General features: G+C 39.9%; 1 protein-coding gene across 2 annotated transcripts; it reads right to left on the bottom strand.

Moving 5' to 3' along the window:
• Positions 1-1,703: 1,703 nt before the first annotated feature.
• On the bottom strand, positions 1,704-12,467 carry LOC129359504 (stonin-1). 2 transcript variants are annotated; one of them, XM_055029106.1, is made up of 5 exons: positions 12,320-12,467; positions 8,390-8,445; positions 6,320-8,210; positions 3,682-3,884; positions 1,704-2,982 (listed from the first exon to the last, which is right to left on the bottom strand). In XM_055029106.1, exons 3-5 carry the CDS (start codon positions 8,142-8,144, stop codon positions 2,917-2,919), a joined length of 2,094 nt encoding a protein of 697 aa, XP_054885081.1. In that variant the 5' UTR covers positions 8,145-8,210; positions 8,390-8,445; positions 12,320-12,467; the 3' UTR covers positions 1,704-2,916. The 2 variants fall into 2 exon arrangements, with proteins under 2 accessions (XP_054885081.1, XP_054885080.1); XM_055029105.1 differs by lacking the exon at positions 8,390-8,445.
• Positions 12,468-13,487: the final 1,020 nt, after the last annotated feature.

The following is a 13,487-nucleotide window of genomic DNA, read 5'->3' as shown; positions in this document are numbered from 1 at the left end:
CAAACAAAAAACAAACAATAAGCTGAATCTAGTACACCACTGCAAGCTGAACCACTGAACCTGGAGTACAACATACAACCAGTTAAAAAATATCTATCCTTTTTTTTTGCAAAAAGACCCTTATCCTTTTCAAAACTATGTTCAATAGATTCACAGCAGCATAACCTCTGACCCCTTCTTCCTCTGAGCTGGCTGCTCGCCGATTACGGCTCTTTCAGGCCTCGAGGTCGACTCTTCCTCTGCTGAGGGCGAAAGTGCTGCAGCTGAAAGCAGCAACATGAAACACTTCTCCACACAGACCAGTTTACTGTAGCTGTCACTTTGCTGCAGAGCTGCTTTGAAGTTTGCACTTAGAAGTTTTTGCTGCAAATATAGAAAAGTGAAGACTTGTTCTTAAGATATGTGGCATAACCGTCCACTCTGCAACCACATGTTTAATTTATCAGCACATATCTTGGAATAGAAATTACTCAGTCATTTAAATACATTTTAGATTCACAACATGTACCTTCAGTTTCAGCTTCTTCATAATACATAAAACTAAACTCAGTTTCATTATTGAAGAGTGGTAAAAGGAAAGGCACTGTTGAAAAAAAGGCATAAGTAGCCTGCAGTGAGATAAAAAAATGTTTTTATTATTTTTATGGCCGCATGCACTATGTGTATGGCAGAAAACTAACATTTTACATTACCCTTACCTCACCATCCCTATAATGCAGCAAGGTGATAGCTGCATCATGCTGTGGGGAGGCTTTTCCTCAGCAGACAGAAAACCTAGACTTTAGACTCACTTTTCAGCAGAACAGCCTGAGACATACAACCAGAGTTACAATAGAAAGGATCAGATAAAAAAAAAGGGTTTACGTGTTTAAATGAGAGTCAAAGCTAAGAGAATGTGTAAAAACATTTCTAAACTGCAGTTTATAAATGCTCTCATTCAGATTTCAATCACTGTGAGTTATTTTTGCAAAGGTAAATTTCCGTCTAAAGAAAAAAAAAGAAATCAGTGTCTGGCTGAGCAAAGCAACCAGAAACACACCCTGAAGGGTTTGCTGTTGCACCAGCAGTAAAAAGTGTTTAAACAAAGTACAGTATTAACTTGGAGGCTGATAACACATCAACATCACTCCTTGATCCTCTCTATATTTACACACTACTTTTTGTTGATATATTACCTGAAAACACCATAAACATGTTGAAGTTTCTGATTGTGACTTGACAACACGTCAGAAAGCAAAATCTTTGCAGAGACTGTAAACAATGAAGGGGCAACATAACCAGAGTGTGTCGTTTTGGGACGTTCTTTTTCACAAATGGAAGAACTGGATGAGTTCCTGCAAGTTGAAGCTTCTGCCAGAAACAAGAGCCAAAACCAAAGCTGACACTCGTCTTATAAAACAAGAGTAATCTGGTGAAACAATGGTGAATGGTCCAGCGCTCTCTCTCTCTCCTTTCTTCTCTGCTGGACACTTACCTTTGCACCATGTAGCCCTTCAGAAAATCATTACCGGAGCGCTGCATGTAATCTGTTGAGGTGCAGGTCTCAGTACTGGATATCTTATCCCACTATCAAAGGTACAATCACTGAGAGTCAGAAGTAAATCTCATTAAATCAACTTTTTGTTCTTGCTAAGTAAATTTAAATTCAAGAATTTGTCCCGAGTTTAATGGGTGCAAAAGAACAAAGTAACTACTCAGAGTCGTTAAGGTTTAATTCAGTTTTTATTCTTGATGCATATAATATCCAGCGTAAGCCAGGTACCTCATACATAAAAAATAAAATGTCCCCTCACCATTTTTAATCAATTCTTTTATTCAGACCCTTCTCCCAGCCAAGAGGCAACAAAGACCTCATAATAAAGATTTGATTTGCTTAAATAAAATTAAAGTCGTCCATAAAGCAGCCTTCGTTTAGAGTCAGGAATCAGTTCTGTATTGATGATGACAAAGTGCTGGTAAGTATAAAAGGCTAAAACTGCCACAATCAGATAATATACCCATAATTTTAAATGAAATGGATAATTTTATCATATTAGTATGTAAAAACAATACTAAATACATATCATAAAATGTCAAGAACAATTAAAACTTAGTAGTTTATTGTTGTCTTTATTTTATATAATTTTTTGACTCCATGAAACGTCAATAGCAGCTTTTATAACACACTGAACAGAACAGATAAGGCTGCTGATGAAATAACACAATAATTTATTCTTAATTTGGTGCCCTTACACTTTCTAAACTGCATCTATTTATATTTATATATAATTTAAATATAAAAATTTAACTCATATTTGTGGTGGAATTGTGGCAATTTTATGCCTTGTCAATAATGATGCTCATATTATCACACAGTGAAGTTAAGACATGAGTTTGTACATTCATTATTACCAACAACGCTTCAAATACCTTTCTTTTCATGTGACGTATCAGTAACAGAAGATACTTTGGTACAAATTTAAAGGAATTATTCTTAAATCTGTTTGACAGAATTGTAAGAAACAGTCTGACCCCCAACTAAGACGATGAAAGTAAATGATGATTTTAGCTGATTATTGGATAAATTCTGTTTAGCATGACTGTAATGAGACTGTGAGTCATTCTGGAGAGCAGTGCAGAGAGGATGTGAATGCAAGATTTTATATACACACAGTAGTACAGTAATATAATTAATAAATCTATTGTAAAATCTATGTAAAGTGCTAGGCAAAAAGAATGTTAAGTTGTTGTTTTAAGCCTAGAGACATTCAGTCTCAGGGTTAAGGATGCAGAATCTCATGAGAAATACAACCAGTTATGGAAGAATTATCTGAATCTGACAAAGACCTCAAAGCCTTTCAGTACCATCATGTTTTTTGACCCTCATTAGGATGATTTTGGAAAGAATGTCGAGCTAAAAAAATGCCATTTTGGAAATTACTGCGTCATACAACCAGATTGCCTCTGTGAATCTGTTTCAATCCATTTCTTCTCCACTTCCACCTTAAAAAGAGAGACAAAAACACACAATTAGAGAAACCAATATAGAGTTTGAGCTACAGCGGAACAAAAAGTCTACAAATCCCATTTTAAAATCCCAAGTTTTTACGATGAGAAAAATAAGACCCTCATACAATCGGCGCAAATTAAATTTGAGAATTACATTTTGCATGGGATAAAAGTTCAAAATCTAAAGCTAAAATAATGTGGCTGCACAAATTTCTTATAACTTGAGATGTGGCTGTCAGCATTAACCACATAACTCGGCAATTATTTAAAGTGCATCTGATTAACCCTAAATAAAAATTAAGCTTTTTTTTTCTTACAAAGTCATATCTAACAGCCAAGTCATGGTCAGACTCAGTCAGGAGATGGGCCCAAAGTAATTTACAAGCCATTAAATTCATCACAGAGCAAAATAAAACCACTCATTATTAAGTGGAGAAAATAGGATGCAACAATGACATTAGGAACAACAAATAGGAAGAAAAATGTTACATTATTTGTGTTTCTATTTGCATTTTTTCTCCTAAAAGATTTCGGTTTGTTTTTCAGTCGAGCAATTCAGGTCAGGAACTGCAATGAGGGTCAAAAAGGCTCTGAAGTCATTTATTTTGGTTCCATCTCTTATCATGTGTGTGCAGACTTTAAGCCACCTTGTATCATGTTTGCTGTGTGAAGTTTTCTGACGACTCGTCTCACCTGACAGTGATAACGTGTCCAGCTGGTCACGTGTTTCTGCGGTTGAATGTCGTTCACAGTGCCGAGGGACTTGACCCTGGTCTGCGACACGACCGCGCCCGAGATTTCACATTCCATGGAGACAAAGGGGTACCAGTCACTGGGGATCTCCTGATCAGATCCCAGCTCCAGTTTACAGGAAAATGAATGGGGATGATCCACTGCTGCAAGAGGGGGGGAAAAAACAATGTGCTCTTGTAGTTAACAATGGTTACACCAGCAGAAAAATATGTAATGCCAAGGAAGCCAAAAGTACTGAGGGGCTCATCAAAAATGGATGAGCATGGGTGAAGCATGCAGCGGCCCTGGGGTGCAACGAGAGACAATAAAGATGCAGAGATTTTGTAGCCGAGTTTTGATTTTGTAAAGCTAACCTGCCAGTTCTGATTTTATCAGACTCCTAATTTTTCCTTATCAAATATAAAAAAGCCAGAATACTTCTATCTTTTGAGGAAAACCAGAGTTAACAACAAAATGCTTCCTTAGTAAAATAAAACGACTTTCTCACAGAAGCCCAGAGCCATCTCTCCTTAAATCACAGATAATCTACAAATACAACTAAATCCTCCAGGTTTGCAACAGATGTGTCTGTAGATAAAACATGCAAGCTGCCTTCTGAAGACAGGTTATGGTTCACTAAATTTGTAGCTGCAAATTGCACCTCAAGAAGTTCAGTAACTGATATGAAATCTATTCTAAATAAATAAAAACTGAGCTTAACAATAAAGAGAAGAATGGAGTAGATGCAAGACGACTCTTCTTCCCGCTGATCCACAGGCGCCCAGCTTAGTCATTATTAGTCATTATTAGTAGAGGAATTTGATTTTTATCTCTAAAAGTGACATTTTTGAATGGATGGTAACGCATCCTAGCTCGGTGTGATCTTTGACAGAAGGAGTCAGATTTCTCAAACGGATGAAGCAAAACACAGTCAGACTTTTGCTTATTTTCTGAACTTTCTGCAGCCGCCTGAATAAATACCCAGCATGCCTCTGTTGAAAATAGAGATTCTCTGAACGTTTGTGCTTTCTCTTCAAAACGGTTATTGATACTAAAAATAGCTAAATTAGTTTTCTTCCCTCATTAAGTTTGAGGCCTGTTGTTGTCTGTGTGACCTGAGAGAGAATAAACAGATCAAAAAACAAGAAGAAAAAAAATATGATTTTTGCTACCAATCACTGATCAGAATCTGGTTTCTGTGTCCATTTCTAAAATATTTCTGTCAGCTGTTCTTTGTAAAATATTTTATTTATTTTTTTTGTTTGTTTGTTTGTATCCACCTGTAATACAGGTTTCATTCATTGCTCACTTTGAAACAAATATTTTCTATAATTTCTGAGTGGTCTTGAGCTCATTTCTTAAGGCTTTCCGGAGTGTCTAAATGATTTTGGTTGCTCAACATTTAAAAATACAACTACATCCACTACATCCAAAACATTGTACACCTTAATTACATCCTGTTGAAATTACTTCCAGTTATTTTCCATTCTGTTGTCAAAATATTCAAAATGCTGCTGTTCACCTTCTGATGGGAAAAAAAAAAAACTAGTGACAGCTGTTCTGGCTTTGCTGCACTGAACTCCTGTCCATTTAAGGATCCAGTTTAAATTTTTGGGGTTGTTTTCAGGATTTTAAACAGTATGCCACCAACTTATTTCTTTGAAAATGTATGGGATTCACACACCAGTTATTGCTGGACTCAAAGCCAGAGGTAACACAAACCTTTCATGTGTTGTCAGTCAGAGGTATTCCGACATTCAATCATTTAACATTCCAGGTCAACCAGAGTTTTTTTCTCTCTTTAAATTGTAATTGTGTAACTCTTATCAGATTTACAATATTTTTGCTAAATTTTATTGTATTTTAATTGCAGCATGACCTTGAATCAGCCAACTATAGTATGGATACTAGAGCAGATAGTTCTGATATTGTACAATTAATAAATATTAACCCTTCTTTATTTTGTCAAAAAATAAAATGTTCACATATTTGGTATCTTCTTCTTTTCCCTTTCTTATTTAGAGAACCTTCAGACTGACCTTTATGTTTTTCCTTCAGAGCAAAAGACTCACATTGATTTAAAACGACATCATTCTGGCTGCATAGGAATGAAGTTTCGTATCAGCAGAAGTAAAAGCTTCTCATAACGAGATTTTAGGGATTTTGAAGACTTTCTGCCTTCTGTTGCAGGCAGTGTGAGTAAATTTGGTTAGATGGTACATCTGGGTATGCTAGCTGTTGTTTTAAGACTTGATTGTTTTCATTAGCATTTCTACTTAACTGATTTTAAATTCCTCTTAATTTCCACACCAGTCTTAGATTCTTAAATCGGATGTCCTAATTGTGTTTTTACATGAATGTATATTGTATTTTTTAGTGCCAGCAGCCTCAACTTGTCTCTTAATTGTAATTGTATAGCTCTTTTATCAGATTTACTATATTTCTGCAAAATTTTATTGCAGAAATTTTGTTTTGAAATATCAAGTTATACTTGACATTTTTGTGGAAATATTCTCAAACTGTAACATTTCTTAAGGTTACCAGTATGAAAAGCTAAAACCAATTCATTATTTCAATCAATCTCTTCATGAAGTGTTACCTGTGTTCTTGGCAGGCAGTCTATCAATCCTCCACACGATGGCTGAATAAACATTCTCGTACTTGACGGTCCCGATGGACACCTGCATGACGGGCTGCGAGTCCGCGGCTCTGACCGAGCCCAGGCAGGCGTTTCTGTTCATTCGGGCCTTCAGCGACCTTTGCCGCAGCAAGGCCACCGTCTGCGTCACCTTGACCCAGTCACCTGGAACCGGGACGCGGATCACCACGTTTTCGCACAGCGGTTGAGAGGTGTCCGACGTCCTGAGAGAGGAGAGGAAGGTGGCAGACATGTTGAGGAAGGCCTGCAGCTCCACATAGGCTCCTTGGACCGTGACCACGGCTTTGATCGAAAAGGGAATCTCGGTGCAGCCCAGGACCGCGGTTTTGTACCGCATCAGCTCCACCCTGCACGCATCTGGAGGGGAGAACTTGATGAGCCGGGACATCTGAAACTCAGTCTCATTCACACATTGGTGAAAATATCGGTCGGTGATCTCCATCCAGAGGTCGCTGTCTTCCTCGTACCCGTAGCTGGAGTTAGAATGCAGCAAGCCGAGATCGTTCAGGGCAAGGAAACAGTCGCCCTGTCCGCTCAGGAAGGCCAGACAGTGGATCTGGGTGAAAGCTGCTCTCTCCATGACCGTCCCTGACTTATCCAGCTGTATCCAGATGTGGTCAGTGACCTGCAGCGACAGCTCCTGCTCCTCGTATTGCCGCCTCTGCTGGTGTGGCACGCTCAGCTTGAAGATCTCCTCCTCCATGGAGACAACCAGATCCTCCATGTCCTCATGCACCGTGGAGCCAAACTTCAGCAGCTGCTCCACCTCCGCCTCGTGACTCACCTCCAGCTTCGGGTGGAAGCGCTTCTTCTCGGTGTAAGCGAAGAGCTCCACCTTGACTGTGAGGACCTTCCTGGGCTCGCTGTAGCTCTCCACCTTCAGCTCGGACGGCCTGCACTGGGGGAGGAGCTGGAACTCTTTGTACGGCTTCTCCAGGCCTTTCTCGTAAAACATCTGCAGCACGCCTCCAGGCAGCAGGCGGAGATAGATGGGCCCCCACTGTCGGGACGACATGCGATTCTTTTTTTCAGGAATCCTGATCATGACGGGCCAGCCGTCCCTCTTCTGACTACGAAAAAGACCCCTAGGGACAAACTGTACCGAACCATCACCTATCACCTCATTTCTTCCCTCCAGTATGTCCGTATGGCCCTCCTTTCCTACTTGTAGATCTTCCAGTTTATTGCAGACAAAGGAGAAGGGGTTATGGGGTTGGTCGCGGGGAGGCGTGCTGCCATCTTTGGTCCGAATAAAGAATCGCGGTAGGCTGTTGTCTGTGTCTGAGTCTGAGGAGGAGCTGCTTACATCCACGCTCTGTCTGGAATCGTCCCAGAAGGGGTTGAAGTGTCCAGAGTTTCCCCTGAAAGCTGGGAAGGGGCTCGGCCCATTCGCGGGTTGACTCAGAGTCTCTGGTGCTGGTGAGGGCACTGAGACGCCCGATGGGCTGGAAAAACTTCGGAGGAAGGTGTTCTTTTCGAACGATGGGCTGGCGCTGGTGGAGCCTCTAGTCACAGGAGTACTCAAGGCGCTGATGCAGGGTCTGAAAGACTTCCCACTGGAACCTGACTGACTTTGAGGCGATTCCAGCGAACTGCTGAAGCTCCAGGAAGTGTCTTTGATTGGAGGAAGCACCAGCTTCAGACCATTGGGACGTGGTACTGATGCTTTGATAAGAGCGGGTGACTGCAGGGGCTTCTGAGGCGATGAGACCGGCGTGACTTCGTCGTCAAAGGTGACCCAGTTGGAATGGTTAGTGGAGCACATGGCTGGACGCTTCAAAGGACAACGGCTCCTGGATCAAAGGTCCTCCGATTCAAAGTCTTTTTCCATCTGTCAAAGGAACAAAAACAGAAGTCTGAAAGAGACATTAAAAAAGATTTTCAGTTGCTAAAGATAAAAATTAAACAGGATTTTAAACACTAGCTCCAGTTATCACAGAAAAAACACGACCCTGAGGACATTAATAAAGCATTTTTCCTGAGGGTAAATTCCTAAAATAAAACTCATGCCTGTCACTCCATCGGCTTGATCTGAAGATTATCTTTCGACCTTGAAGAGGCTGGAGCTGCAGTGAGAAAAGACATCAATGAATTTGTAGTCAATTTAAATTTATTGTAATTTATACTGCTGATGAAGTTGGTAAAAATACCACACTTTTTTTATTTTTTTCATTCTACAACCACAAGCCTCTATGTTTTATTGAGATAAAACACAGTTCCAGTGTTTAATGTTCTTTGCAAAATTAAAGTTTATTAGTTCCCTAGTGATCGAAACCAGGAATGTCCAACTCCTGTCCTCAAGAGTCCCTGTCATGTATATATTAGATCTTGACAACCAGGGCTGGACATCTTTGATCTCTCCAATCAATACTTTCAAAAGGAACCGTCACTAATTTTTCTGTTTGCATTTTGGTTAGAATCTCAAAAACACCTTTCGATTCAAAGGTTTGAAAGAACTGCACATTGTGCACTTTCAACTTCCTGAGGTCTGATTAAAAAAATAGGATGGTCTAAATATTTTATGGTGAACTTGCTCCAAAATGCATTTGAGAGAACTTGGCCGTTGCAGAAAAAATCCAGCCACATTAAAGGGTCTGATTGGTCCATAATGTGATGCAGCAGCTGGTAAAGCAAGAAGCCAGAGAAACATAACGCCTGTTTAATGTCTCTGCCAACGCTGTAGGATGAACGTCATAGATGTGGGACATATTTCCCAAAAAAATAATTAATTTGACAGCAGAGATTAAACATGCTGCAATCCTCATATGGTCTTGCAGTTAATTTTGCTGCAAATCAATCATTATCTGTCCTTTGATGTGCTGGCAGCTCTGCTCTCAGAAACATCAGGCTCAAAGGCCACAGAGAGAAGCCACTTACGAACTGCTGAAGCTCCATCTCCCAATAAAGACAAGCGAGCTGAAAGCCTCAATTACAGCCTCCCTCCAAGATCACAGCCACCACTTGCAAGTTGGATACATCTGATGGAAAGTTCCCCTCGATATTAATAAACTCGGGTTTTGTGAGGGACCCAATTCGGAAAGAGCAGATTGACAGCCACTCAGTCAAACACAGAACATCTTCCTAATGGGAGGATGTTTGTAAATTATATGCACGCATCCGTAAGAACCCCCGTCCTCTGCGACTTATAGAAGGCAGTCAGCTTTGATTCAAAGAGAAGGATGTGCTCTTTCAGGAGGGGGGAGTTCACTGACAGGCTTATTTCCAGTTTTCTTCCTGGGCTCTCTCGCAGGCAGTGCAGAAATGAGACACAGCTAAATCTACGGAGGACAAAAGAACACATTCCATTCATTCCTCTGGGACCAGCGGCTTTGCACACAGGAAGTACCCGCCTGCTCCACTTGTGTGAACTTACAACAAATATTATCCATGTCACTTTATCACATTCTGATGCGTCTGGTTATTAACCCGAGTCAAACTCAAGCAGACATGCAGAAAGAGAGACTCTGCAGTTTAATACAGGCACAATATAATACAAGAACAGAGATGCTTTATTTGGACGTTTTTGCTCTTTGATATTCTCAATTTAAAAAACTAAATATGCAACTGAATCCAAAACACGTCAGCAAACATTCCAGTTTTCACAGTGGAGCTGAGGTAAAACGTTCTGGCTGTGACAGAAACCAATACTTATCGTCATTTAGCCACAAACGATGACTGAGCTGAAACAGCTCCAGAGTAAAACTGCTGAGCTGAGAGAAAAGAAAAAAAAAAAAAAAAAGATGAGCATGCAGATGCTTCCTGATGACACGAGGCAGGTTCCTGCTGGATCCTCTACATGTTTCCTACTCACCCAGTAAGTCTGTGGTTTTCCTGGGATGACATGAAAATAAAGCACATGGCGCACACTCTCTAGTTTAATTTAAAGCGAAACGATTTCTGTTGCAACAAACAATGACGATGTAATCCAGGGCAGTGGCTGAAAATGAGATGACCCATCTCCAAGGGCATCTCTATCGCCAGCTTAAAAAAGAGAAAAGAAAAGATAGCTGCCTTCAAGCAAAGCAAAGCAAAGATAATAGGGGAGTCTGGGTCCTGCAGTTGCTTTTTTCCCCTCATACACTTAATAAAGTTTTTATTGATGCACCCACAGAGTTTGTTTCAGACGCAGCTTGACTGGGAGAAAAAAAAAAGGATATATAGATTAAATATGTAAGTGCGTGCAGTTTTCTCTGAGGCAATTAGGGAAGGCTAATGAGGAAAAAAAGAACAGTTAAAGTTAAAGTTGGGCTGTCACTTGTGGAAATAATATAAGACTATTTTCAGGATAAGTAAAACAGTCTGTGGGCAAGAATTCTGCTTGTGCAAGTAGTTACACTGTGAATTTATTAAGAGGAAATGTAGACTTTACAAAACCAAGCTGGTTTAAAGGGCAAATATCATCATAGTTTAATGATATTTAAACTTTAAAAAAATTTAAATTATAAAACAATAAATTAGAACCAGCCTTTAACAGCTTGGTTTTAGAAACAGAGAGAGATAAAAAAAGAGTGGTTTTAAGTCCCCCAAAATGTTTCCACTAACTTCACAGTTAGAAATATTTTTTGCTCTAGTATCAAAAGAACTGAAAACTTCAAATGATAGAACATCGTTAAAGCTGGAGTTTGTAACTTTTATGTACAATATGTTTCTTTACATGTTTCTTAAAACTAACACTATGTCTCACAGTGTGATTGACAGTGATAAGTTCTTCATCTTGGCTCTGGTTGGTTGTTTCTGACTGAAAGCAGTGAATGGATTTCTGCAGATGGCAGTGGAACCACATGTAATCTGTCTCATTATGTTGTTGACAGTTCTAACAAATACATAAAAAAACATATTGTTTGTAAAAATTACATACTGTAGCTTTAAGAGACATTGATAATAATGTTTCTGCCACAGCTATCAGTAGTAAAGCAGCAGTCAAACCAGCAGCCATATTGGATTGTGATCTCAGGATTGCTCCACTAGCATTAATTCTCCTTTTGGGATTCTCATTTTAGAAGACTTCTCGTGGTTTTCCCAACTTGAAACTCTTAAAAATTGACCTCCGAGTACAAAAAGGTATGGATTTCGGAACTCCGTATCTCACGTCGCCTCTCTTCGGCTACTTTCGGATGATGTCGGGGGAACTTGACTTTTATCTTTCACGCTATTTCCACACAATTCTCTCCTTCAGACACAGAAACTATCATGACTATCAACAACTACACATAAGAACACAATGAAAAGTAATCAAAAAACAAACGTGAATCCCTTTTAGTAGAATTTTACATAGTGGTCTTAAAGTGCAAAATACGCTACTCATCAGGTATTTTTAAAATAATTTGTTGAATTACTTCCGTTTCTGAGTTTCGTTGTGCCAGCCACATTTACACAGATTTAGCTGTTGAAACCAAAAGTGAACAAAGTCTCTTTCATTTTTTTTTTAAGTTCTCAGCTGAACTTACGCTTTAGAAAAGCCATATTAAAATGCCATTCCTTTTCGTAAATTAACTGGATCTGCGTCTCGACGCACTGTTTGCACCATTGTTGCACGCAGAGGGGGGGTCAGCAAATCCCAGCCAAACACACCAGTTACCGGGTGAAATATTTAATTTCTCCCACAGCAGCTGGTAGAAAATCAAAACAGAACGAGGATGCTGTCATCCACAACAGAGGCCCCTGTAACCCGGACACAGAGGCCCAGTTCGGGTCCCCGTTTAGTTTGCCTGTTGTGACAAACACACTCAAGAGTTGTTGTTGTTGTTGCAACTTTTAAAGCTGTATCACTGCATGCGACACTTACTCACAGCAAAACCAAAATAGACTAAACACCGAGGTCACCAGCGTTTACAAACACCCCGAAACTGTTGTTCCTGTCCCTGGTTGTTTTTTAAAGTGTCCGTGTTTTGTTTTTCTGCAAAGCGTTGCGGGGTGCATAAGAAATTCATAAATACTCACAAAGACCCGCCGAGCTGTTGAGCTTTACTTCAGGTCATGACCGCCGCTTGATGGACACGTCTGAACTCCGCTGTCGGCAGTCTTTTACTCAAAATGGCAGAGTGTAAATCCTGGGAGTTTTCACAGCGTAGCGCTTCCCCTCCCGAGTTTACAGACTGTCCTCCAACGGGACAGAGTGGTGGTGTGTTCAAGGCCGTCGGACTTCTGGAAACTGGCCACATTGCGCGTAGAAACATAGCAAGCGGAGAACAGCAGACTTCGCGACCAAATAACAGCAGACCAGATTTTGGTTAGACTATTTTGGGTTTTGCTGTATTTTTAACTCTGGTCTTTATGAGTCTCTGCTCCCCACTTATAGTTTTGGTGCGTCACTAGTGAGGATGATACAGCGGGTGTCTATGCACAATTCAAAAACAGCAAGAGCCCGCTTAGTTTCCCCCGAAAAGGTGTTCACACCCCAGAACTTTTCATTTTCTGTCCCTTTAAAATCACAAACTTCAGTATATTTCATAAAAATGCTTGCGATAAAGCCTAAATAGCTCATAATATCTAAGTTAACAATTACAAGAGGGGAAAATGACATTCACTCCAATACACATAAATCTTCAGAAAATACTGAAGTTCAATCTTCTATCCATCATGCAAAATTAAGAAAAGCTGATTCTCACATTATTACACCCAGTGTGAAACATGGTGGTGGCAGTCACATGTTGCGGGATTGTTCTACGTTAACAGTGACAGGGAATCTGATGATAGCTGACAGGAGGATGTATGGAGCTAAATATATGCCAAAACAGGAAGAAAACCTCTTAGGAATTGGATCTGGGGTGATGATTCATGTTCAAGCCGAACAAACCCTATACACCCAGAGCTATAATTAAATAATTTAAGTCAAATAATATTCATGCTGGAATGTCCTACTCAAAGTTCAAATCTGCACCAGCTGATAAAAAAAGCTACTGGCCATAATGATCCAGGCAGGCTGAATACAATTATGTCTGCATCAGGTTTTATTTTCTGATTTGCAGAAACCTTTGAAACCATGTATCATCGTTATATGTTACTGCTGTTTTCGCTCAACTCCCAAAAAACATTAGTCAGAAGTCTTAAGTTCAAGAATACACTAATAGTTACTTTTTAAAGTTTTTTCTTTATGCTTCCTGGTAGT

This window comes from Poeciliopsis prolifica, unplaced genomic scaffold (assembly GCF_027474105.1).
Source record: "Poeciliopsis prolifica strain line A6 unplaced genomic scaffold, Auburn_PproV2 SCAFFOLD005, whole genome shotgun sequence".
Taxonomy (NCBI): Eukaryota; Metazoa; Chordata; class Actinopteri; order Cyprinodontiformes; family Poeciliidae; genus Poeciliopsis; species Poeciliopsis prolifica.
This window is presented reverse-complemented; position numbering and strand designations above follow the sequence as displayed.